Below are 27,376 nucleotides of genomic sequence, written 5' to 3'. Positions count from 1 at the left end.
CCAAAAACTTAGTGAATGAAGAACAAACACAACATGTGTTTTACTCCTAAATCTGCACTTGGGTCAGAGCTCAGCAGGGGTCTCTGCTCTCTGTTCTGCTTCACATCTGCTTGGGGTGGCTTAAAGGCAGTTGGGGGTGGGGGCCTGGAATTATCTGAATGTTCATGCACTCACTTATCAGGCAGCTGATGGGAAGATAAATGTTTGAGACCTGGCACAGCAAGGGCTCCTTGGCATTTCTATCTCTGTGTGGTCTCTACCCAAGGTCTCTCCAGCATGGTGGCTTCAAGGCAGCTAAGCTTCTCACATGTCGATTCAGGAATTCCAAGGTGGCAGGAGGAGGCACAGGCAGAGAGAGATTGGAATCAAGGCAGTAATTGTATTATTCGTGTTTGCAGCCTTGTGTTATCTAGTCTCCAAAATGATGCAGTATGATTTCTACTGCCTTTTATTTATTACAAGCATGTTACTAAAATTGACCCACGTTTAAGAAGAGTGGAAATTAGATTTCACCCTTGTGGGAAGAATGTTGAAGAATTTACAAACATGTTCTTAAACCACCACACATGACCAATTCAGTTTTAGAGACACTGAGTTTGAATTTCTGGGTGCCTTAGTCTGCTTCCTGAGCAAACAAGAGTCTTGGGTAAGGATCAATCCTTATACTTTATTTAGAAATACACACTCAAGGCAGTGAAAGTAAGGAAAAATGAAGATAAGGCAGGGAAGGATGGAAAGCAATTGAAGACGATGCATTTTTATTCTGGTCACTACTACCCAATTACCACAAAGAGACAAGGCAGGTGGCTTGGTAGGAGTGGTGCAACCACGTGGGGGCTTTTCCAGATAAATTCCAGATAAAGTCATTGTGCTTTGGAGCTTGGTGGCATTTCACGGATGGTGAAAGGAGAGGAAGTTTATTTAACTAGATCCCTCTTGTATTAGTTTTCAATGGCTGCATAACAAATTACCACAAACTTAATGACTTAAAATATGGTTAAAATACCCATTTACTAGCTCACAGTTTTGTGAGTCAGAGCCAGGTATGGTGTGACTGGGATTCTTACTCAGGGTATCATAAGGCTGAAATCAAGGTGTCGGCCTGGCTGTGCTATTGTCTGAAGGCTCTGGGGAAGACTTCACTTTCAAGCTTCTTCTTGTTGTTGGCAGAATTCAGTTCCTTGTCATTGGAGAACGGAGTTCCTTGTTTCCTTGTTAGATGTTGGTCTGGGCTGACCTCAGCTCCTAGAAACCACTCATATTCCTTGCCACCCATGTCCTCCATCTTCAAAAACCTTCTTCAAATCCTTCCTGAGCCAGAGGAAACTCTCTGCTTTAAACATACATTTAGTATGGCTCCTCTGGATAATTTCCCTGTCTTAAGGTCAGTATGTCAGGTAATACAACCTAGTCACAGGAGTGAAGACCAGCCAGTGATTATGCACTCATGTACACCTTGAGGCAGAAAATCTTGGGTGCCATTCTGCCTACTACACCTCCTATCCCTAAATCTGATTTCGAAGTCCATGTTCTTCCTGCTACCCAAAGCTGCTTGATAATATATGGAGACTGAGATCGCTTGGGGCTGACAATACGATGTCAATAGATGAAAGACAGACATGAAACTCTTCCACTTCTGTTCTGTTTCCATGACTTTTGTTGAAAAGAACGTTCTGTAAATCCCAGCATGTATTAAGTGCTCAATAAAGAGGGCTGAATGAATGATGGATTGGACAGAGGAGACTACTGGAAGACTTAATGTGATAAGTAAATAGATTTTAAATGAAGACCTAATTGTGTTGAGATTCTCTGTAGTTCTAGATGAATTATATTTCTGAGTCCTGAGAGAATAACAGTGAGATTTCCGCAAAATCAACTCAACTCAATATATGTTCCTTAAATGAATGAGTGAACCAATTTATTTTGTTTGGTGATTCTCTGACTACAGGACTAGGAAGCCTATCAGAAAAAATTTAAAACCCCAAAACTAATTTGGCAGCATATATTTGTTCTTGATGATACTATAGGGAAACTCTTAGAGGTAATCTCTCCGACATTTCATTAACTATTAACCATTAAAGACTTATTATTATTATTATTATTTTCTTTTTGAGGCAGAGTCTCACTCTGTCACCCAGGCTAGAGTGCAGTGATGTGATCTCGGCTCACTGCAACCTCCGCCTCCCTGGTTCACGCCATTCTCCTGCCTCAGCCTCCTGAGTAGCTGGGACTACAGGTGCCCGCCACCACGTCTGGCTAATTTTTTGTATTTTTAGTAGAGACGGGGTTTCACCGTGTTAGCCAGGATGGTCTCGATCTCCTGACCTCGTGATCTGCCCACCTTGGCCTCCCAAAGTGCTGGGATTACAAGCATGAGCCACCATGTCCAGCCCACAAGTATTTTTAAATAATAAATTATTAAAGACATAATTTCTAAATTGTGGGTTCGAGCAGTGCAAATGACCTTATATTAAAATACATGAAACATTTTCCAGCCAAAGTAGAATGCAAAGCTCTTAAGGCAAGATTATGTGTTTATTTTGCTTTGTGTGTGTGTGTGTGTGTGTGTGTGTTTTGACACAGGGTCTCACTCTGTCACCCAGGCTGTAGTACAGTGGTGCCATCATTGCTCACTGTAGTCATGACCTCCTGGGCTCAAGTGATCCTCTCACCTTAGCCTCTCGAGTAGCTGAGTGAGACTATAGTTGCACATCACCATGCCTGACTAATTTTTTTATTTTTTGAAGAGACGGGGTCCCGCTATGCTGCCCAGGCTGGTCTCGAACTCCTGGCCTCAAGTGATCCTCCCACCTCGGCCTTCCAGAGTGCTAGGATTACAGGTATGAGCCACTTCGCCCAGCCTATGTGTTTACGTTGTACTTTACTAAACTTCTATTTACATACACACACAAGTGCTATGCATTCTGTTCAATCAAAATTAGTTATAATTTTTTTCTGTGACCTTATATAGATTCAATTCCAAAATACCTAATTATAATAAATCTCCATTTAATTACACATGAAATATATTCATCATTAATCAGTTATAATCTGAGTAAATCCTTAAATAATTCTTTTTAATTTGTGAATGTATTAAGGTGTCAATATATCATGAAAAAGTGCAATATGAGTACTTAAATCTCCTTGTCATAGATGCATCTTTCTTTAGTTAAAAGAATGCGAAAGGTATTTTAGTATATCTAAAGCTTTTCTCATCCTGTATGGTATGTTCTTCAAAACAGTAAATTTACTATAGGTGCTTTCGTCATTGCAATAAATTAATAACTATCAGAAGTCTATCATGAACAGAACACTACTTAGATTAGTGCAACAAAAACAAACAAACCAAAAACCAAGGTACTTGAAATGCTACCTTCTTCTGGGAATATACATAAAATTTACATATAAGCATGTGTATTAGTCCATTCTCACACTGCTATGAAGAAATACCCGAGATTGAGTAATTTAGAAAGGAAAGAGGTTTAATAGTTCTGCATGGCTGGGAAGGCCTCAGGAAACTTATAATCATGGCAGAAGGCAAAGAGGAAGCAAGACACCTTCTTCACAAAGAAGTAGGAAGGAGAAGTATGAGAGCTGGGCAAAGCGGGGAGCCCATTAAAAAAACCATCAGATCTTGTGAACACTTACTATCACGATAACAGCATGGGAGAATCACCCCCATGACTCAATGACCTCCCACCGGGTCCCTCCCACCATAGGTAGGGACTGTGGGAACTACAATTCAAGATGAGTTTTGGGTGGAGACACAGCCAAACCATAGCAGCATGTATACCACCAAAATAGAAAAGACACTACCTAGTATGTGATAACATAGTACTAAGACACCTTGAATTCTCAGATACATCCCAAATTCTGAGACGTTAACGATGAAAATACAACCCATCTTAATAGTTTTCATACATATGTACTATATATCTAAGGCAGAAATTGTACATGTGATATTCTCGATCTTAGTCTACCTATTTTTTAAATGATGTCATGGGTTTGCTAAATTAATTTTACCACCCACTAATGGGCTGACCTGATCTAAACACTTATCTACATCATGTATCACAGATAATTAAAAACCTTGTTAACATATACAACCAAGGTGCCAATTACTCAATTCTATAGTGGGTACAGAAAAAGGAAAGACACAGTTGAATATGGACAGAAACTACCTGGAAAGTTTTCAAATTAGAAAGAAGAATTGAGCCTTGAATATATGGGTAAAATATGGTGTGATAAAAAGTAAATAGTTGAGAAATTTAAACTGGGGGAAAAACCCTCAGATGTAAATGTAAAAAAATTCCTTTTTCTTTAAAAATAAAATCTAACCTTTTAGCATTATTTTTAAAATATATAAGAACACCATTTTGTATAATAAAAGTCTCAATAATTTCAAAGATTAGAACAAATTTTAATGTTTTGCCTACAGAAAATATACAGAATTCTGAAAAATTAAATACAGCTTCCAAAGAATGAAAATATACAAAACTGATTTAAATAGAACTTGATACAATATTTGTTTTATACCCTTGTTATAAATTCAAAAGGGGTCAAATAGTCTAAGAGCAAAATGATAGCAGCCTGAAAACAAGTGGCTGTATAATCCCCCACTCCCAGTTTTTCTGCGCTTCTCTTACATTCAAAGATTAATGCAAAAACAAAATTTTGGAATCCCCTCCTTGCTGACCTCTGTACACATTACAAAAAAAAAAAATAATAATCCTAGGATATAATGAGGTACACAGCACAAAACTGGCTGGCTGAACTCCTCAGTGGCTCCCCTGCATTCACCCTCAGAATTTCTCTCTCCTCCTGGCAAAAAGTAAGCAAACAAACACAAACCCAGAAACCTATTTTGTACGTGTATGTAAAATGTGCACACCACAGTGCAAATATGTGATCATAGTTTTTAAATGTGCACGCTTCGCAGTTAGGAAATGTCACTGTAATCGTTAGGTGAAACTTCAAGTCCCTTTGATGAAGATACCATCTTTGAGCCAAGCCCTGACAGAAAACCTCTGGTTCCTGTTAGACCCCTCCCTTCCCAGTCAGCTGCGGGGCTCCCTCCGGAGGGATGGAGGCTCTCTCTCTCCATCACAGCTAAGCGTTCCCAGACCCAGGAGAAACCCTGGATTCCTGCAGAGCACTCGACGTGCAGCAAAGTGTCCCAGCTCTGCAAAGGGCAGCTGGAAATGGATTTAAAATGGCAACGCGGACCAATCAGCGCTGCCGCGCCAAAGCAGACATTTACACGCGCCTCCTCCACATGCACAGGGGAACCTGGCGGTGCCTAACTCCTGCTTAGGGCTGCAGAGTAGGCGTTTTTATTCCACGGTGGTCTGTATCTTTGAAAAAAATAAATTCTTCCCCAGGTGAAAGTTTTTATTTTGGAATTAGTCCAGAATAATTTTGGGTGTGATGTGTGAAAATCTGAACCTAATTTTTTCAGAGTTTTGTGTTATTCAAGGATGAAAAGAGGTACATTTAAAAATGTACTCCACCTTTTAAAAACGGACTGTGGCCATTATGGTGTTCACATAACTCAGAAACAGCCTAGGCTATAAAATTAGGACTTGGCAGAAAGAGTTCTCAGGCAGAAGGTTAAATCGAGGTAAACTGAAGGGAGAGTTGGGCAGTGAGTGCAATTGTGGTGTTAGGAATCTGCAAGGTGCCCTTTACTCTGCGAATGTTGGATCCCCGGGGAGGGGGATAGGGAGGAACTTCGATTGCCTCTAGTCTTTCCTGGAGAAAAAAGTTCAATGAAGAAGCTGGCGCGCTCTGTGTGTGCACATTGCTTGCACGTGTCTGCGAATGTGCATGTCTATCTGCGTGCCTGTGTGTATGTGTATGTAAATGCGTGTGTTTACGAGCGCATGAGTGCCCCGTGTCCACGTGTATCTGCGTGCAAGTGTGCATGTGCTTACACGCGTGTTCGTGTGTATCTGCATGCAGGTCTCCGTGTATGTGCGCGCTCGCCCGCCCGCAGTCTCTATGGTGAGGGCATTCTGCGGCGGAGTAGGGCTGTCAGGGCCCCTCTCCCACTCCTCTGCAGTCCCTTCCCGCTCACAGTTAACCGGAGCGCTGCCTGGGGTGCAGCCTAGACGCTTCCTGCAAATTGTTGGCTCCGGACCGTAGAGGCGCAGGTAAAGGCCGAGCCTCGAAACGTGGCTCGGGGACAGTCACGTTCCCGCGCCTTCCCAGAACAACCGCCCTAGGGGTGACCTCGTGAGGCGGGTGGGGCTAGGCCCACGGCGAGCCAGTCCGGGATCCCCGGCCTGTCCCTTTAACCCCGCCGCCGGGCGGGAGCACGTGAGCGGGGCTCCGGGTGGCACCCGGGCGCCGCCGCCGCCGAGGCAGTTGTATTTCGAACGCTGCCTCTGGCTAGCAGCCAGGCGCCTTGGCTCGGCGGTCCGCCCGGCCTCCCTCCTCCTCATACTTTTCTTCCTGCGCAACCCCCTCCCCTTTATCCGCCCACGATTAGAGGTGGGCACTCCCCCCCTTCCACCACCCCCTCCCCAAGCGCAAGCGCGCTCACGCACACACACCACACACACTCACACTCACACACACTCACACACACTCATCCCACTTGAATCTTGGGGCAGGAATTCAGAAAACTTCCAGCCCGGGCAGCGCGCGCTTGGTGCAAGACTCAGGAGCGAGCAGCCCGTCCCCCTCCGACTCTCCGGTGCCGCCGCCGCCTGCTCCCGCCACCCGAGGAGGCGCGGTGCCACCCACTGCTCTGTCCTCTGCTTGTGCTCCGTGCCCGACCCTATCCCGGCGGAATCTCCCCATCCTCCTTTGCTTTCCGACTGCCCAAGGCACTTTCAATCTCAATCTCTTTCTCTCTCTCACTTTCTCTCTCTCTCTCTCTCTCTCTCTCTCTCTCTCTCTCTCTCTCTCTCTCTCTCTCTCTCTCTCTCTCTCTCTCTCTCTCTCTCTCCTCTCTCTCGAGCGGGGTGGGGGGAAGAGGAGGAGGAATTCTTTCCCCGCCTAACATTTCAAGGGACACAATTCACTCCAAGTCTCTTCCCTTTCCAAGCCGCTTCCGAAGTGCTCCCGGTGCCCGCAACTCCTGATCCCAACCCGCGAGAGGAGCCTCTGCGACCTCAAAACCTCTCTTCCTTCTCCCTCGCTTCCCTCCTCCTCTCGCTACCTCCACCTCCACCGCCACCTCCACCTCCGGCACCCACCCACCGCCGCCGCCGCCGCCACCGGCAGCGCCTCCTCCTCTCCTCCTCCTCCTCCCCTCTTCTCTTTTTGGCAGCCGCTGGACGTCCGGTGTTGATGGTGGCAGCGGCGGCAGCCTAAGCAACAGCAGCCCTTGCAGCCCGCCAGCTAGCGCTCGCCCCGCCGGCGTCCCCAGCCCTATCACCTCATCTCCCGAAAGGTGCTGGGCAGCTCCGGGGCAGTCGAGGCGAAGCGGCTGCAGCGGCGGTAGCGGCGGCGGGAGGCAGGATGAGCGCACGCGGTGAGGGCGCGGGGCAGCCGTCCACTTCAGCCCAGGGACAACCTGCCGCCCCGGCGCCTCAGAAGAGAGGACGCGGCCGCCCCAGGAAGCAGCAGCAAGTCAGTACAGCTGGCGCGGTGGGGGCACCAGCCCACCCCGTCCCCACTGCAGGGGCCCAGACGCGCGCGGGGCCGCCGGAGCGCGGGAGCCCAGTCGCTGCGGCCGTCGCACGCTGCCCGCCCGCCGGCTGGGGGGAGCGGCGCAGACCCACTAGTGTGCCGAGCGGCCCCGGGGCGCCAGCAACCCTCCGGGCGGGGAGGTGGGGAGCCGCGGCGGGCGGCCCAGGGAAGGCGGGAGGTGGGGTCTGGCGAAGCGCGTCCTCGGACTTTCGCTATTGTGCACGGCCCCGAGTGGCGCGGTGTCGCCGGGTGACTGGAAGCGAGCGGGATCCGACAAACCCGGGCTCGCAGGCGCTTTCCGAGCTGCTTTTGCAACTGCCCGGGAAGAAGGAGGTGCCGGGGACCCGGGCGCTCCAGCCGATCTGGGCTGAAGGGGTTAGAGTCCTGGGGGCCGGAGGCTCTTTCTCCCGCCTCCCGGGGCTGCTCGCGGGTCGGGGGCTGGCGCGCTGCAGCCACCCCCTTGGCGCCCTCCTCCAAGCTCTCGGTGGCCCAAGACTCGCGCCCTCCCGACAAAGAACGCGTGGAAAGCCGGCTGTCTGGTCCTCTTCGGGCCCTTTAAATGTGCGGCCGCCGCCGGAGAGAGCCCGGGGCAGGGGCTACGGGGAGCTTGGCTCTCTGCGGGACGGGGTTAACTCGCCTAGCCAAGGGCGCGTTGAAAGGAGTGTCCGAGAGAGTGCAGGGTAGCCAGGGTCGCTTCCTCGTCAGGCGCCCGGTCCCCCTTTTGCCCCTGGATCCCGTGCCTCAGAGCTGCAGCCATTAAATGCTCTTCTCCAAGGCCAGTGGCCGGGGGTTGAGTAGGGGACGATCGAGGGGCGCCCGGGACCCAGCGGAGTGGAGGGTTTTGTCTGCGGATGCAACCAATTAAGCGTGCAGCCGGCGCTTGCAGAGCTGCGCTCAGCGCGCAGGGCTGGGGGTTTTGTTCGCTGTAATTTCCAAGCCGCGGCGGGCAGGGTCGAAGCGGGATAAGTCTATCGAGAACATTTAAACTCCACTTTCTCGGGCTTTAAAACTTGCTCGTTCCTTAGTCTTAAATCGCTTCCTTCATGGCAAACACGCCGATTAGAAAATAATCCTAGAGTCCCAAAGTTCCCTGAGAGCAAGGTGGGGAAATTGAACAATGTTTGATTGCCAGAGAATTTTAGAAAAATTGAGAGTTTACCTTTTTAAAATCATCAAAGGAAATAAGCCTATCTAGAGGCCCCTGAGTTTTCCCGCTCTGCCCAAGCGACACTTTACATCGCATTTGAATCCTGTTTTACACCTCCCAGGAAGTCTCTGCCCTCCCCCACTTGTTTCCCACCCGCCACCCAGCTCTAACTGACTAATTGCACCCCCCTCCAAAAAAAAAAAAAATCCAAAAGAAATTACAATGGGGTCTGGAGGTGATTGGATACTTTACCTTTGAGTTAAGGCAGAGTTCACAAAGAAAGAAAAATGTGTCTCCGATATGTTTGCTCTCGATGTGCCCACTGGCGCTAGTGGTCCCACAGAAGCTTGCAGGGAACCTTCCCCGAATTCTCTAAATGGGATGCGAATTTTCATTGAGGACGTTCATGGGTTTTAAGTTAATGAGTCTCATTTAATCACCGAATCTGAATGAAATGTGAATAGATGATTCACTGGATAAATATTTGGGATCTGGAATATTAATCATCGCATTCTCTTAACCACTTGAGTATTTACTACTTGGCATAGGAGCCATTTAAAGTTTTGCTAAACCTAGTGATTGCTTCCATTTCTCATTCCCAGACACTCCATTCCTCCTCGCTTTTACCCCCTTTTAGTTTTCTCCACTCCACCCCCATAAGAGTTTTCTCAAAAGAAAGTTTTGAAGAAAATATGTTTATTTTTATCAAAAGATATTTAAATGTAGGCTGGAGACCATGCCTGCATCTCCAAAAGGAAGTGGAGAATTGAAGCAATTAACTAGATAATTCAAGCAAAACCTCCCACAATAGATTTACTATAATTATTTGGAAATTTTAGGGGGAATGGAGTTATTTTGAACTGAAGAACTTGAATAATTCCTCCAGTATTTCACTCAGAATGTGTCAGTTGAATCATAATCCACCTAGAAGGCAGGTATACAAGATGATTAAAAGCCATCTTTTCAATATGGAAGATTGTTGAAATATCTATGATGTTAGCTTCATATTTCTATTGTTTGAAATGGTAGTATAATGGAGAGTGGTGTTCGTTTAAAATGCTTATTATTCCTATGAGTCGCCAAATGCATAGCCCTGTAAACTTTACACCTTAAAAGTATATGACTTTCTTTCTAGAACATGCTTCTTCAGTCTTTGTTACCATTTTAGGTTTGAAGTAGAATCTAGTTTTCATATACAAAATAGGGTTTCCTCTTTGAACCCTTGGATTAAAAGTGTAGTTATTTCCCCTTTCTGTAAACTCTGTACCATCATCATCCATTTATGCTTGAACTGAAAGTGTTCCAACAGCTCTTTTGAGCAGCACATGCAGAAAATATAGCTAAAGAGTCAGGGTCAATTTCTTTCAGACATTCTTGCCACAACAGCATTTTTTTTTTCCCCCTCACAATTAGGAACCAACCGGTGAGCCCTCTCCTAAGAGACCCAGGGGAAGACCTAAAGGCAGCAAAAACAAGAGTCCCTCTAAAGCAGCTCAAAAGGTGAGATTTCTCGAGTCAAGCTCTCCTAACTTCATCAATGACTACAGGAGCCTCCCTGTAACTTTCCTATTCTAACTCCGCACCTAGGAATTTGTCCCAACTGGGTAACACAGACTCAATTCTTACATTTAACATTAATTAGATGCGAGTTAACCTTTTTTCTAAGCAGATGCTCAGCATAAAAAGTTTATGAAGATACTTAACAGTGTTGTTTTTAAACAAACAGCCACCAAATAATTTGAACCTTAAAACGGGTAGAAGTGAGGAAGGAAGGCGGGGAGGGGGGAGGGGAAGGTGGAAAATGACACAACTAATATTTGCACTAGTTGTAAATAGTTAAAAACAAATCAAAACTATAGATTTTGCCTGGTGGTAAAGTTTTTGCAATTTCTTCTGAAAAATGATAGAGATTGATTTACTTTGTGCTTATTACATGGCTACTGCAAACCAAATCCCCCTATTAAAGTACTTTGCCAAATAGATGATAATTAGAACTAAATCTAGTTGTGGGATAGTGGAAAAATTTCATGAATTTTACAGCTTTAATTGTGATAATAAAGTATACTGCTTGTTTTACAATAAACCTGCAGTATAGTATATCATAATCTCAAAAAGCCCTTTCATCAAGTGACATAGAAATGTCTGAATTGGACAATGAGACTTTTAAAAACAAATATTTGGCTCATTTAATATCTCTTTTTGGGCAAAATAGAACCCAGTTAAGTGTAACATTCAGTGTTTTTCTTAATAAATTTAAAGTTGCAGTTTAAGATAACTTCAGGCTGGCTGTATTTAAGATTGCAAAGAGGAACTATGTCAGGGTTAATGCATGTATAGAGAAGTACCGGTCGCTTTTTTAACTTTATAAATAAATTGGAAAAAAAGTTTCTGCATTTTATTTGTAGGTTTGTATAGTAATTGAGAACAAAGTTTCAAAAATCAGAACTAAATTTGGATATACCTTTTCAACAGGTTTGAGTACATCATGTACAGTATTTGTTAGAAAGGACTATATGCTCATCGTTTGGGGATTAATGTTTTGTGTGGTTTTCTTTGTGACTGTGGGTCCTAACTTTAATATATGTGCTAGTTTTCAGTGTTGTAAACTGCCATAGCAACTAATGGTACATATAAAGTTATTTAGGAAGTAACTATGAGTTCTTGTCTGTTTCAACAGTTTTGAACAGAGTTGAGGAGCATATTTTTAATATATTTAAATTTAATTGCTTCTTAGAGTTTAGATTTGATTGTGTTTCTTATTTAATCAATAAACTTTAAAATAGCTCTAAGTAACCTTGTTATTTAAAAATGGCAATATGTACTCTGGTATTTTTAATATGAATACTTTATATTTGTTTTATTTTACCTCATTTATAAATTAACTAAAAAGGACTGATTTTACCAAGGAGTTTTTCTATGTTGCATAAGTGTGGAGTTTACCTAATTTACTTTTATTCTAAGGAGATGGACAAATAAATACTTGTTAGATAGCTAACACACATTTAAGCTATGGTGTAGTTCCTCTGAAAAATGCAGCATGATAGTATCTCCTAGGAAGAAATCTTTAAATTTCACCATAAATAAGTAATTTGAAATTTAATACTAAAAAGGAAAATGAATTGTCTTCCATATTTTACTATATTCCATGTTTTTTGGATGAATAGATAGAAACGCTCCCATCACCTCCTCTTCATTTTAAAAAGCTTACCACTGACTAACAAAATTTTTTTTGAGAAAAGGGAAGCTGAAACTAGTGCCTAGTTTACCACCTAAAGCAAAATTTTTAAAGTTGATCTATTCCTAAGTAAGGGTTGATTTATTTTTAGTGACTCTAGTGACAGGCATTTGTAAATGAGCCCCCTAAGCCACTCATCTTTCTGAAAATTCTTCATATGTATGCATACATTATTCTAATTTCCGAAACAGAAGTAGGCTTTCTTTTTTCTAAAGATTCCTTCTCCAGACTCTTTCATTCTTTCAGACACAATTATTTCCAACAATGCTGTTATGAAAATCCCTCTTGTAATAAAAATGAATAAATACATTTGCCCATAACCTGACTTCTTTTTCTTCAGTTTTATAAATTACGCTTCATCTGGAGAAGAGAATACCTTGCAAAATAATGAATGACATTGATGAATCGTTCATGGCATGTGTAAACTTAAGGTATTTTCACTTTCAAATCAGAATTTGTTGAGTATGTTACTATTCTATATAAACATGATTTTCAAACATATTCGTTTATTAAGCATATATTGTGTTCTAACAAAACATATATGTTCATCAGGATTTTGAAATGCAAATCTTCTTAGAAAAAATTATATTGTTCATAACATGTAAGATAAACATACCCTGTGAGACTGACCAGAGTAGATATGAGAAGTCTTCTATGAGTAACAAAGTGGGTGTTTTCCTGTAAACTGAGACCCATCACAGTGCAACATACATTGCAAAGACTGGTAAGTATATGAGAAGAAAGAAGCCTAAAATTAGAGGAGCTGCAATGCACACTGAAATCCTGATGGTTATATGCTTAAAATGTCTTGCTGCTTGGAGTTTCTTGACTTACAAAGTTTATATTTGGATTCAGTAACTGGCCTTGGGACATTTGAAAACAAAGCTGTTTATTAGAAAATTAACAGTGTGAAACTGGACAATGCATGCAGAATGTTGCAAGACCAAGTGAAGGACTACTAAATTAGCCATCACTTTAATTTCAAACCATATTCAGTAGAAAATTGATTTATATAATATGTAAAACAAAGACATTTATAAAAACACAATTTGCTATACTTGGAAACTTTGGAAGAGAATTATTCTTCAATCTACTTAATATTCCATTAAAACGAATTACTATGCATGACCATTGTGTGATGATTCTAGTCATTCCTCAGAACTCCAATCTGAGTGCTCAAAATTTGTCCCTGAGTCGGTTTCATATAGTTACCTGAATAAAAGAAAAGAAATCAGAAGTTAAAGTTTTCCTGAATAATTAATTTGTCCATGTGTGTATATGTCTGTGTGAGCATATCTTTACCCTTTTATTTTTAGTCTGAGATACACCTAAAACCAGTTATGTCTTAACCTCCTTTTTTGTTTTGTTTTGCTTTGCTTTCCTTTCCTAGGTTGTGCTGGATGGAACTCTTTGCATTTTTACAGTTCCCAAATGGTTACAGAGAAAGAAGTTATAATCTCCTTTAGTTTAGGGTTTTGTTGTACTTTTTAAATCATGACAGAATACTGGAGGGGTTGTCAGTAATTCTTCAGTGTTGAAGGTCTCAGGTCAAATTCATCCTTAAGTTTTAAGCCAATTCTCATTCACATATTTTAGGAAGTTTTTTTTCTGAGGTTGAATTAAATTTTATTGGAAGGTAAATGAAAATTAAAAAAAAAAAAAATCTCAGGTGTGAGATAACCCTACTTCATCATGTCATATATTTGCTTCACCACCCTTGTGACTTTAGGTGTAATGGGCAGATCTAGGGAGCAAAGTGCAGAATAAAAATATCTAGATATAGCAGCTATAGTTAAAATAACATGTTCAGAGTAAATGTTTAGTCTCTATGTTCAATTTGCTATAAAAAGAAGGCCTGAATTAATTAGATACTGTAAAGACTACTTCATGCTCCTTCTAATCATTTGCATTCCTAGAAATGTGGTTTGCTTTTCATAATCATTACCAACACCAATCACAGGTATTTTAAGAAGAGAGAAGATAGGTTTTAGTCACCATTAAGATAAATCATTCAACATAAATGCTAAATGAGGACAGAATTTTCTTCAGAATGTAGTAGGCCTAGTTGAAAGGAGAAACCAAAGGCATTATTATAGGTGAGTTAAGGAAAGGTAACATTGGCAGTTATCATATAATTCTGGCCTATGGTTTCTAAATTAAACTACTGTGATTTAGTTTAATTCCTCTGTATTTCAATGGGCAGGTAAGTTTTATTGGGGGATTCAGGGCCCTATCTGAGGATACAAATGAATTCAGCAGGTGAAACTGAGTAAAGCCCAACTGTTATTCCATTATCTTGATATTTTAGGCTGACTTACCTAAACAATTGACTCATTTTTTTCTTTCACTTTGCCAGGGAAGACAAAGCCTTACTTAATGCACCAGCACATTCTATCTGGCAATGCTTTGAATCATCACAGATTATGATCCAAATATGGGAGATTGAAATACATTTGAATTATCTTATGAAGTAATTTTATTTCAAGGGACCCATAGTTCTACTTCTCTGAAAGCTCTCATCCTTCTGAACTCTTCTGAACTTGAAGGCTCCTCACTTCTCTGGCTGACCTACATTCCTGGGTCATTTTTATCTCAAGTTCTCAACAGATCATTTTGCTAAGGAGATAGAATATAACCGATTGGTATTCTATTGCATTTCAGTTCTTCCTCGAGAATAGATGGATGAAGAGCATTTTATGTCAGTTAAATCATTCAAAACTGTCTTGTCTTGTTAACTTTCTGCAGTTTCCAGAGCAGAAGGCACAAAGTAGAAACTGAATTTAATTTCACTGTCCTAGATTCTGAAGGTTTTAGTTAGGAATCTTTGTTCTGCCAACCAGGAGAAAAGGGGAAATGGAGAACTGACTATCTGTTAGGGCATTGCATTATCTCATATTGTTTTAATACGCTGAGCAATTTTGAATGGCATAGTCTATTTAAATTAGGGAAGAGTAGTGCAGGCATTATCTTTTGTCTAGGATAATGTTTGCTCAGAAGGTAACTCCTATGATCAATAGCAATGGTCTCTTGTATCATTGCTATTGATTTTTCTCATTACAAAGAAGTAGAGAGAAGATTTGGAGGAGGAGAATCTTCAACTTTGAAAATGATAACTTTGCCTGTCATTTGGCTTTGGTTTTAATTTAGTGTTTGTATACATGAAGATAAGCATGTGCAAAATAAGGACACCAGAGTTGACAGTAAGGGCTAACTTGGGTAATAAGCAGGAACTACAATGGATGATGGAAGTTACTTATATTTCCTATTGGTAAATATATTATGATAGCAAATTGTAATGTCTCTTCAAGGCTAAAAGTGTTGCTTGTAAAATTAGGAAACTCACAGAACTGGATTATCAAAAAGGTAAAATGAGAATTTCCTCAGTGCTTAGTGGGATTGATTTGTATAGTTGATTTTGATATCAGTGTACATTGATTTATACTGTTTATGTTTTTTAAAATAGCAACTGAAGGAAATAAAATGTGTTTTCTAGGCTTTGGATAGTGGGCTTCATGTAAATCAAGATACATGCAAACAAAACAGGGCACCATCACACCCAAATATTTTTCTAGTTTTTTTTTTTTTTTTTTTTTTTTGGTACAGATGCACGGATGGATTTGCAGTGGGGGAGTTCTGGCTATATCATAGTACATAAAAATATGATGAGATAACTTGCAATAGCAAAAAATTAATAGCCATCTAAATCTGACCCTGAAGTCAGAATTGAATTATTCTTAGTTTCCAACCTCTGCTCTTGTCCATGTGTTTATAGGAAACCTGGAAATACATTACTTTTAACTAATTTGATTTTCACCCTAGAAGGTTATCTTTTATTTTTTAAAATTTCCCATGGCAGTTTTGTTTTATATGAGAATAGCTCTCCAAAGAACAGACACTTTACTGCCTTGAAATCAGATTGGGTCTCAGTTCTACTACCTGTGAACATGGGCAGGATGCTTAATCTCCCATTTGTAAAACAGGGGAATTAACAGTTGCCCTGCCCTACTTAAGTAACATAATGCTTGGAAAGTCACTTTGGAAACTTACAGAATTGGTAAGTATTATGTTTGTGGGTAGCATTTTAAAGTAAGGGGAGGGAGAAGAAATTACATTTGCCTAACTGCTAAATACCATAGCTTTTGTCAGGCCCTTTATATGTATATTAGCTCCTTTAATCCTCTGATTTAAGCATTGTGTTCTTCATTCCACAAATGAGAAAACTGTGATTCAAAGATGTAAACCAGGACATATCTGATACTGAACTCTGGTACATGGTAGCACATGGGTTTGAATTCACTTTAATTCTAAAGCTTATACTCTTTCCACTACCATGTGCTCCTGAATGTTCTGTAAAATACTTGTTAAAAGGTAGATTTCTGTTATCTCCAGTGACCTGAAATGCAGGTTGGAAATTACGCTTTGGGAAACCTTTGAAGGGCCACTCCAAAGGTTGTAAAGAGATTGGAAATGTGTGCCTTCTGGTACCGATACCCACAAGACTTCTGGCTCCCAAATATATCATGGGGCTATGTCTTTGGGAATTGTAGTGCATCCAGAAGTTTTCTGCTTTGCTAAATGAGAGGGCTAGGTGAAATTATTTCTAAAGTTTTACTGAACTCTAGAATTCTGATGAGAAGAGGGAAATAAGACACACATATAATATAAACACTTTTCCTTCCTTTCTTTTTTACTTCCTTTCCTCTTGCCTTCCCTTCCTCACCTCTTCCTCCTTCCTTCCCTCCCTCCCTCACTTACTCCCTTCCTCTCTCTTTGCCTCCCTCCCTCACTCCACTCCTTCAACAAGTATATAGTGAACACTTCCTGCATACCAGGCACTAGTGCTAAGCACTGTTTTCAAGCTCAAGAGATGTGTTTGCTAGATGAATTTCTTTCCTAATTAGTTTTTAAAATCTGCAGTACATTGAAGAGTCTGCAGTACCAGAACTTGTTAGAGAAAGAAATAGTTATATTTCCCATTTAACATTTCTCCCAATCCTTATGGACTTGCTTCTAAATATATCATAAAATTAAGTGTACAGTTTTGAATCTAAAGTTTAAAATATAAAAATATTAATGAGGGCGAACAAGGGAGAAATGACAGTTTTAATGATAAATGATTGTTGTAAATATTTGCATAATAGTACTGGTAATAGTCTGAAATTTCAGTTCTTACAAATGAGAATTCTGACCATATCTCCCTTTTCTTTCTCGATGAGAGCAATAAATAGTTAGAATTAGTTATGTCTCTGTTATACATGGGTTTGTAGTGTAAAGCCAAATTCTATTCTGGCAAAGGAAAACCAAATATACACTTCTACAGTATTGCATATGTTAAAACAAAACAAGCCTCCTGAATGTTTTGTTTGTCTTTTTTGAAAAATAATATCCTGAAGAGCATTAAACACAGGAAAACAATACTAAAGCTGGTGTTTTCCAATATGTAAAAATTCTGGATCTAAGCTGGTTTACAAACTAAAACCCTAACTTGTTTTGCAGCCTTTGAGGAGTTTGATTAGAATGATTAAATAATGTGGGTTTTAAAGAAAAATGAAAACCTCCCAGATCGATGCCACACAGCACAGCTAATGTGTTTCTTCTAGATGTAGTCTCAGAAGAGGGTTTCAGTTTACATGTAACACAGGCCTGAACGACCAAGGAGCGAATTTGCTTTTAACAAGTCCGAGTGATAATCGTGATATTTTGCCCTTTAGTTAATGGTGCAAAGTTTGTTTCTCAATAGGCTTTTTGTAAATGAGATGCTCATTTAAAAGTCATCTTATTTGCAGGGCTTTTTCTGTTTTTGAGAGATTTGTTTTCTCTGACTTTGAAATGCAGTGAAACCCTTTAAGAAAACAAAAACAAAAACAAAACAAAAAAAATTCTCTCTTCAATAGACTTTAGATACACCCGGATCACATCATGCCCCCGGAAACATAACAACCATGCAGAGAAAGCATGGTGTAGCACTGTTACCTTCTAAGGTCAATAGCCTCCTTCTCCCACCCCCACTTCACACCCCCATTTCCATTAAAAAGGATTTATATTTTCCATGTTTATGTAATTTACTACTGGGTTAAGTGTGCAATCTTACAGTTGCTTCCAAAGATTAAGTCAGATGCTGCTTCTGTGCTAGAGAACTCCATACCCATGTATAACTCACTATGCAGTAGCCAAAGGGATCCTTAAAAGCCTTATTCTAAAGATGACAGATGGGTGTGAGGGAATACTTGCATTGACCAAGCCTTCTGAGAGAAGGAATTAACTTGAAGAAAAACTCCCTATTTGGGAGGCCGAGGCAGGGGGATCACGAGGTCAGGAGATCAAGACCATCCTGGCTAACACGGTGAAACCCCGTCTCTACTAAAAATACAAAAAATTAGCCGGGCGTGGTGGTGGGCACCTGTAGTCCCAGCTACTCGGGAGGCTGAGGCAGGAGAATGGCGGGAACCCGGGAGGCGGAGCTTGCAATGAGTCGAGATCATGCCACTGCACTGCACTCCAGCCTGGGTGACCGAGTGAAAGAAAAAAAAGAAAAGAAAAACTCCCTTTAAGGGTTCCATCTAGTTAGGAGTGAAAGAACACTTATGGAGCACCTCATGGGAGGCAGGAACTTCGAAGTACTTGGAGGAATGACCTCTCATAGGAGGCGTCATCTCCATTTCACAGATGAAACCAAATTGAGGTCTTCAAGGACCTGCCCAAAGTCATAAAGCTAAAATGGCAGAGCAGGAATTGGAATCTAAGCATTCCAAGGTAGAGTCTATGATCTTCTCAGGACATCTCCCTCTCTCCATGAGGCAATGCTCTGAAGAGTGTGTGATTTACTTGACACTCTGGGCTTTCACTGACTTCATGCCCTTGGGACTGAAGGTAAGACAGTGCCACTAACCTCTGATAATATATGATTCCTTTGTAGAGCCATTCAAAAGTAATAAACAATGATTCAGAGTGTCCAAATCTGATGGTTAGATAGAATTCCTAAAGGCTACCAGGTTTCCTTTTGTTCTGGGAAATTAACTGAATCAGTGATAATTACAGTTTCCTAAAGTATTTTTTTATGGTAACAAATGCTTGTATACTAAGGGGTAGTAGCATTGTTAAGAGGCTAGGAGCACAGTCTTTAGAGTTAGACAAAACTGGGTTCAAATCCCAGGTCTGCCACTTACCTGTTTTGTTTGTGACCTTGAGACAGTTGTATACCTAACCTATCTAAGACTTAGTTGTTCATCTACAAAATAAGAGAAATAATAATACCCACTTTATAAGGCTGCTATAAGGATGAACATAACACATGTGACTCACAGTCGAGTGCCTGGGATATTTTAAATGCTCAATATGTGTGAGTTAACATTACAATCATATAGAGTCTGGGTTAATTCATGGGACCTGTTGGATAGTAATGACAGATCAGGGAGATACTATTTGGTAAGAAATGTTGTGGCTTATTTTATCTGTTATCTACCTGTTTGTCTATCTGCCTATCCATCTATCTATTTGTCAACTATCATGTAAATCTATCTGTTTTTACCAGGCAGACTGAAGAAAAAAAGAGGAAAGTTTCATTTGGCAGTGTAGATAGTCAGTATCACTACCAAGTACCCCCGCTGGCTGCTAACTCAGATAACAAAAGTAAAATGTGGAACAAGGTATACTGGTTCAAGTTACCTATATTTGTGTGTTAATGTAGCCATGGATGATTCTTATACATGAAACAATATGTACTAAGTTTTCTTTATCCTAAGAAGTATGAACGCATGTTTTTATAGATGTATGTGATATGTGTGTGTATTGGTGTGTTGTTGTGTCTGAAGATTGGACTAGGACTGACAAAAACAGGGAAAAATAATTGTTTTATAAATCATGTTAACAACTGTGATATCAGAAAAATCTTCTGTGAAGTAAAGCAATGAAACAAACTCTCAAGATAGAAATGTATTCGTGTTAAGTGTGGGATTATTGTTAATAAAGTACATTTTTAATTAATCATTATTTCTAGGCACAGGTAGTCTTCATCACTGGGACAAACTGATGATTTCTGCCGCTTTTTTTTTCCTCTGCTTTAGGTGAACTGATTGACAGGTAATTGTTTCAGGCAAGGAACATGAAATTAAACATGGACAAGTGTGCAAATGTTTGTTGTTTTGAATTAAAATGCTTGTGTATTCTTTTTTTTACATTTATACTTGCTTTTGATTATCAATATAGGTAGAAGAGCTTTGTAAATTGTAAAGCAATATATCAATATTAATTTTTGCAACTTTAGTTGTGACATGGAAAGAATCTTGATCATCTTAAGGAACATTAATTTTCTAAAATACTAACATATGTAGTTACAGAATGTGGGGATAATGTTTTTAATATGGACAGAAATAAAAGCAAAATAGCTTTTTAAAAAGCATTTTCATGCATTTCAGAAGAGATCACTACAGGGGGAGTATTTTAGGGTGAGGGGTTGCATAGATACCTCTTTACATCATGCAATGAAGAAGAATCTACTCAAAAATGTGGAAAAAGATTAACCTTAGAGGAGACGGAGTTTGCTAAAAAACAAAACCCAAAAAACCGATACTTCATCTGCAAAGCAGAACATTCTTACTTCAAATGTGTCCCTTGGTGCAGTACTTATAAACAATATCAGGTAGAAAACTATAATGACTCCCTTTTTCATTTGCAGAAAGCAGAAGCCACTGGAGAAAAACGGCCAAGAGGCAGACCTAGGAAATGGGTGAGTAATAAGATATATTTTTTCTTCTTTTTTTTGGAAAGAAAAATTTCTGTTGTATTAAATGAGAAAAGTTTTATTTCATCGATTACATGAATTTCCAACTTCTGGTTTGATGAATCTTTGAAAGGGTTAAGGCAAAAGACAAATTATCACCACTTCCTACCACTAGGCTCCAGGTGTTTATGCAGAACACTTTTCTTTCCTGAAGGTGGACTCATTTTTCTATCTCTTATCAACATCAAAAGAGGCTCCACTCTTCCTTCAAATGGGGTAACAATGAGATGATTTGTTCAGTAGATTGAGTAACTAAAGTTAAAGGGTATTATGAAACCTTGGAAGTTGATTACAAATGGTGATAAAATTCATACACAATGTGTATGTGATAACTTTTTAATGTTTTTCTTTTCCTTTCTTTTTTTTTTTTTTTTTTTTTTTTTGGTTTTCTCCATGGCTTTTTTTTTTTTTTTTTTTTTTTTTGGACACATCTCATTTTTTAGGTGGTTTGTGTTTTCTTTTTCACATGACTTTGTTAGGAAGCAAAGGTTTATTTCGAGTTTTTCTTGCTTCCCTTAGTAGTCATTCTCCACATGCAAACATTAGAGATAGCTGTATCCATACAAGTGCACTTAATCCCATAGGCACACAGATCCTATATCTTTTGAGGCCAGAGATTCAGTCGCCACTGAAGAGCTTTGCTAATTTTACTGCTTGAACCTTGTTCCCTTGGTTGCTGTGTTACCCATGTTCTTCTGACCTGTTTTTCCCACTGACAGAGAAGTCCTAAAAAATGAATGAGGGCATCCTTTATACCCAATGTTGTATATAATGGGTTCTTTGGCTTTCCTTTTTCCTCTTCCCCAGTTCGTTCTTCATGCTCCAAATTTTAAAAAGTTTTTTTTTTTCTGTTATGCTGGATTATATGTTCCTGTTTGCCATTCCTTTCTCCTCTAGAGTTCTGCATCACTTTCTATTTATACTTTGGTATTGCCTTTCATTTAATTTATTCATCTTGTATTTTTCCTCTGCTCAACATGTGTTGGGATTAGATTTCTTAGCACAAGGAAATGGGATGATCTTTAGATGAAAAACATCTCAGTGTTAAAGTGTAACCTTAAAGTAAGGATATTTCATTCAACCTTCTGTTCATTAAATTAGTTCTCTCCAAACCTGCTTATCAAGTGGTGATCATCTAGCCTGTGCTTGATTACCTTTAAAGTTAGGGAACTTGCTACCTCTCAAGGCTGCCTCTTTCTTCTAGGAAAGCTCTGAACATTAGAAAATTATTCCATCTGACTCCCTGTAACTTCTGTCCACTGTCTCTAGGTCATCCTCCTGGAACATACAGAGTAATTATTTTCACTTTCACTCATGATAGCCCTGCAAACAGTTGAGGAAAATAAACACATATTCTTTGTATGTATCTGTGTTTGTATGTAACACATACTCCAGTTTTCTCATTTTTTCCCCATAAAGGAACATTCTTGTTATTCTTTTCTGAGCATGCTTGTTCTTTAATCTTTTGAAAGATGTCACCTAGAACTAAATATCATATTTCAGGTGTGGGTTCCATAACCAGTGGATTTATCACCTTCCTTGTTGGACATATGATTCCAGTTATCGATTGCTGCTTAGTTAACCACTCTAAAACTTCATAGTATAAAAAAACGATTTTATTATGCACATGGATTCTTTGGGTCAAGGATACAGGCAGGGTAGAGCAGAAAGTGTTGTCTCTGCTCCATGATGTCTGGGGCCTCCACTGGGAAGACTCAAGCATCAGTGGATGACTCTAATACTTGGGATCCAGAATCTGGAGCTGTTTCACTTACAATCTGGTGCTTTATCAAGATTGACTGGAAATATGGGTGGATCTGGGAGTGTGTGCACTGGATCACCCATACGTGGCCTCCCCAGGATAATCAGCCTTCTTAACATGCACTCAGAGCTCCCTCTGGGAGTGTTCTGGTAACTGAGGAGGAAGCTGCAAGGCCTTTTTTGCCTTAGTCACAGAAGTCAAAAACTGCTGCCTTCATTATACTCTAATGAGCACATTGTTGACTAACTTGATATTGACATACATCTAAATTGAGATCTGCTGTTTTCTAAGCATCGGAACTCTGAAAGGACGTCCCATACCATTGAACTAATTAATAAGAAAGACGTGTATAATCTTTCTAATAGGTAGCATAATAGAAAATAGATGAGTTATTTGAAGTCATGGGATTAATGTGGCTAAAATGAAATAAAATAAGTTGTAAGCAAATACAGTGGCAGTTAACCAGCAAACTAACCTCCATCAAATGGGGCCTCTTAACTCTCTCAGCCTTTCATCTCCTCTGCCTTTGGACTGTCCTATAATGGTCACCAATTCACCTCCATAGGTTAGAGTCCTGTCTTCTCAGAACCTTCCTATGGCTCCACATCTGGCCAGCTAATTAATTACAACCTGCCCTAGTACTTGGAAGTCACCCGATTTACATCTACCTTTCTTTACAGTTTTCTCTTGCACCACACATCCTTAAACAGTTGATTAATCAGCAAGCCAGAGTAAACTATAGAGCAATTATATGTTTTTTTCTTAACGGGTTCTTGCTAATTTAGGGGGGTATCTGGATTGCAGGCATTCGATCTTCCTGCTGGGTAAGAAGCGCATTTGAGGCACCCATCACAGAAATCCTTGCCTTTCTGAGAATAGCTGGGCCATTTTCTTTGACTCTCCTGGTTTCTAATTTTTACTGGCTGTGAGAATGGAAAATATTATGTGGTGAATTGTTACAAGTCCCTGATTTGGTCCCCAAAGAAGAGTTGTTCTACTGAGAAGAGGAAATAAAAGGAAATTGTATATTTTTTCTAGACAGCGTGTTTCCTCTTTGCTTGTATATCTTCTGTTGGGTAGAGTATGCAGCCAGTCACAGCAAGGCATTCCGTTCAATGGCATTCTTTGCTGGAAAGCTTGTACTGAAGAAATAAATTATTGCATTTTCCATAGGAAATGGGCTTATACTTTATAGCAAGTTCAATTCTTTCCAACAGTGTCATTCACCGATTTCCTTGAGTTAGAGATATATTTTTGAACCGACTGGATTCATTAGGTATATGGGTTAGAAGCCAAATTGTTCCCCTTTTATTCTTGTGGGATATTTTGCTTTGTTTTAAAGCTCTTGTGCTTTTAAAACTTGTTCCAGTAGATACTATAGATTCATGTAAGAGGCCTGGGAAAAGATACCTACCGAGGAATCCTCTGATCTGATGTAATTGGGATCGGTATGGGTAGGTGTAGGAGAGAAACTTGAATCAGTCTTGCTTTCAGAGGGGATGAAGCATTGACCAATCCAGTGATCTAATGAGTGTGTTAACTAGATTTGCTTAAGAACACGTCTATTGTTTACTTTAATTCCCTTCATCTTTTTTTTTTTTATCCCCCTAGTTTGAACTGGATTTCAGATCTATTGTTTTTATGAGGTGGTCTGATTTTCAAGGTGTGTATGTGTGTGTAGAAGAGGCTAGAGGTAAACGGGTCTCTTTTTTTTCTGGCTTTTTATAGTTAAGAGCTTAGGCTCTGGATTCAGATGGCTTGGGTTCAGATTCTGGCCCGCCACTTAGCTAACTGGAGTCTTAAGAAAATCACATGACCTTTAAAGGTCCAGTTTCCTCATCTGCAAAAGTTATATTTCTAATAGAGTTGTAAGGATTAAATGAGATAATGTATGCAAAGGGCTTAATAAAGAGCATGGCACACAGGAAGTGCTCAATAAATGTTGGAAATTATGATTAATTTCACTGTACATTTTCATTTTGACATTAGCTATAGGCTAAACCTTAATTACTTAAAGCCACCAGTAGTTACACATAGAAGGAATGACAGAGCTACATGTCAGACTAACCAAGTACCCTTGATAGTATCATTATGTCCTCAATATATTTATGCTGAATATTAATCAAGTTTAAGAACTGCTTATAAATAATACTAAGATGCATTTTAATTCTCTTTGCTGTTAAGGGGGAGTTTTACATTGCAGCTTAGAAGCCTTTCTTCGAATAGTAGAGATTTGGTGTCATGTGGTGTTCATCAGTTTGAAAAGAAGTATTTCTGATGTTTGCCTCAAGATGCACATACAGAGATGGCTGATTCTCAGAACTTCTGTAGAATTCCATTAGCCAGTCCTGCCATTTGAAATTTGGCATTTAACATTTGCATTTTTCTATTCTTGCATAGGAAAGGAGCTTGTCACATACCTAGTTTAGTGATGGAAAGCATTTGGAGAAAGTTGTAGAGAGTGGGGCTCAGGCTCAAGAATACAATGAAGTAATAAAGTTGTTAACCTCATGTATAAAATCCTCTGTCCAGATGTTGCTTAGTGATGCATCTAGTGCTTCTGGAGGAAAAGAAGTAAGAACCAAATAATGAAGACTACATCAATGGGAACAAGTGATACTTTTAGGTGTTTTGTTCTCAGAATATTTTAAAAGAAAGGAAATTAACAACAGAAGAAAAATATTTCCCAATATGAATTAATGGTTTTTCAAAGAAAAAAAAATCTTTCTGGAGATACTAAGAATGACCTAGAAGTTGATCCAAAGACCAGATGCTGAAACTGCACTTCAGTTGGTCACTAGAAAGATCCCAGCAATCCCCAGCTGGTTTCTCAGGCTGCTGATTCCCTTTATTTGGTAATGGGGTGTGTGCAGTACGTCGATGAAAAAATATGTATTTCCATTCCATTGCTTTTGAAGGGGAGCAGTTGTCTTTCTCTTATTAAAGAGCTTGTGATACACAGGAAAGTGATGTAATTTTATTTATTAGTCAAACATGTGAGGATTCTAGATAAGACAACAAGGGGTTTTTTTTTTTTCCCCCCTAGTTTGTAGAAATCTAAAAATTTAAGTGATGATTTGAGGATCAAGAAGGGAGAACTGAATCAAAATAAAATTTAATACACCCATTCTTTGGTTTTGGAATTCTTTGGCTTTCTTCTAAAGATCCCAAGCATTAATGTATTGAAGAACCTGGAAATCTGATTTTGAAGCTAAAGCATTAGGTTTTCATGTCCATTACTTTTCCCCTCCAGAAGTTTGCTACTTAAACACACACACACACACGTGCGCGTGCGCACACACACACACACACACACACACACACACCAAAAACTTTTAGCTGTTTGTAATTTAAGACTTTCCTTGTTGAAAGTGGCTGGGAGTGGTGGCTCATGCCTGTAATCCCAGCACTTTGGGAGGCCGAGGTGGGCAGATCATTTGAGGCCCAGGAGTTCGAAACCAGCCTGGCCAACATGGTGAATCCCCGTGTCTACCAATAATACAAAAACTCCTGAGTGTGGTGGCCCGTGCCTGTAGTCCCAGCTGCTCAGGAGGCTGAGGTAGGAGAATTGCTTGATCCTGGGAGGCAGAGGTTGCAGTGAGCTTGGTGATCATGCCACTGCACTACAGCCTGGGCAACAGAGCAAGACTCCATCTCAAAAAAGAAGAAAAGAAAAGAAAAAAAAAAAGAAAAGAAACTGAAATATATAACTGCAGTGTTTAGAAAGGAATATCCAATAATGCAGATTGCAGATAATTGCAACTTTGTACTGGAGTCGGAGGGGAAGAAATGATTTTGATATAACATCAAAAACTCTCTGCTAATGGAATATGTGAAGGTGAAATCATTTTCCCTTAATGGCAAAGACCCTTGCCATTATCACATGCTTTAAAAAACAGGAGATGCTCTTTTTAAAGCAACTGGATTTTAAAAATATATGCTTAGTAATTAAATATAAATTTGCTGATGCACATAATGCATTCAAAGTTGGTAAGTAATATTTTCTGAAACTATCTTTTCTTTTGCAATTATGATAAAAATAGAGTACTTTTCAATTTTTTCCCTATGGGGAAAAGTAGCTTAATCTTGTTTTGTTTTAATAGTTTACTGCAAAATTCACTAAAATGATTATTTAAAATTAAAAGATGAAATATGAAAACACGAATAAGTCATGTCTAAAAGGCAAGAATTGAATTTGATCATTCATGTTTTGATTCAATACTAATGTCTTTTTCATTTGTTTTAATATGCAAGTGCTATTCTTAATTATTCTGTTAAATGAAGACGTTCCAAAAAAGAGATTGATAATCTGCCCTACTTGGTCATCCAGTTCATCCAGTTTAGCATGGCCAATCTCTACCAGACACTAACCATTTAGGATTATAAAAGCATTGACTACAGAGTCTGAAGCTCCAGTGACTCTGCTGCTGTGCCAAAATAGCATTGACTATAACCAAGGAAGAAGAGGTTTTTCTCACTTGTATGGAGTGACAAATTTTAGACAGGAGGTAGTTCATTAAAATGTCTTGTTTCTCCATATGTTATCATCAATCAGATCAACAGAGTTCTGGCCAAGACAGTATTCTCAATTTTTAATTCTAATAAAATGACAAATGTAGAATCAGTGACCATTTTGTATGACAACAAATGTATATAAGATTTTCCTTACACAGTGTACTATCCCTACTTCCATACACGTTTACCTACATTCACCTTACTGTAAGTATTTATGGATGGTAGTAAATATTTCTAAAAGGTTGGAAATCCTCATACTGTATATTAATATGCCACTTTTGTTACTAGGTAAACAAGTAA

General features: G+C 39.8%; 1 protein-coding gene across 3 annotated transcripts in view; it reads left to right on the top strand.

Annotated features, from left to right (window-relative positions):
- The first annotated feature begins 7,448 nt into the window (after nt 1–7,448).
- HMGA2 (high mobility group AT-hook 2) overlaps nt 7,449–27,376 on the top strand; it is a 127,180-nt gene continuing 107,252 nt past the window's right edge. The window contains exons 1-4 of one of the 3 annotated variants that reach the window (XM_030939856.1): nt 7,449–7,578; nt 10,199–10,285; nt 20,695–20,745; nt 24,290–24,301. In XM_030939856.1, coding sequence (XP_030795716.1) covers nt 7,468–7,578; nt 10,199–10,285; nt 20,695–20,745; nt 24,290–24,301 — 261 coding nt within the window. In that variant the 5' untranslated portion in view covers nt 7,449–7,467. Of the gene's footprint in view, nt 7,579–10,198; nt 10,286–20,694; nt 20,746–24,289; nt 24,302–27,376 lie in introns of those variants that run through there. The other 2 variants (XM_010380032.2, XM_010380041.2) reach the window with 2 other exon arrangements.

The sequence above is a fragment of the Rhinopithecus roxellana genome, chromosome 10, assembly GCF_007565055.1.
Source record: "Rhinopithecus roxellana isolate Shanxi Qingling chromosome 10, ASM756505v1, whole genome shotgun sequence".
NCBI classification, from domain to species: Eukaryota; Metazoa; Chordata; class Mammalia; order Primates; family Cercopithecidae; genus Rhinopithecus; species Rhinopithecus roxellana.
This window is presented reverse-complemented; position numbering and strand designations above follow the sequence as displayed.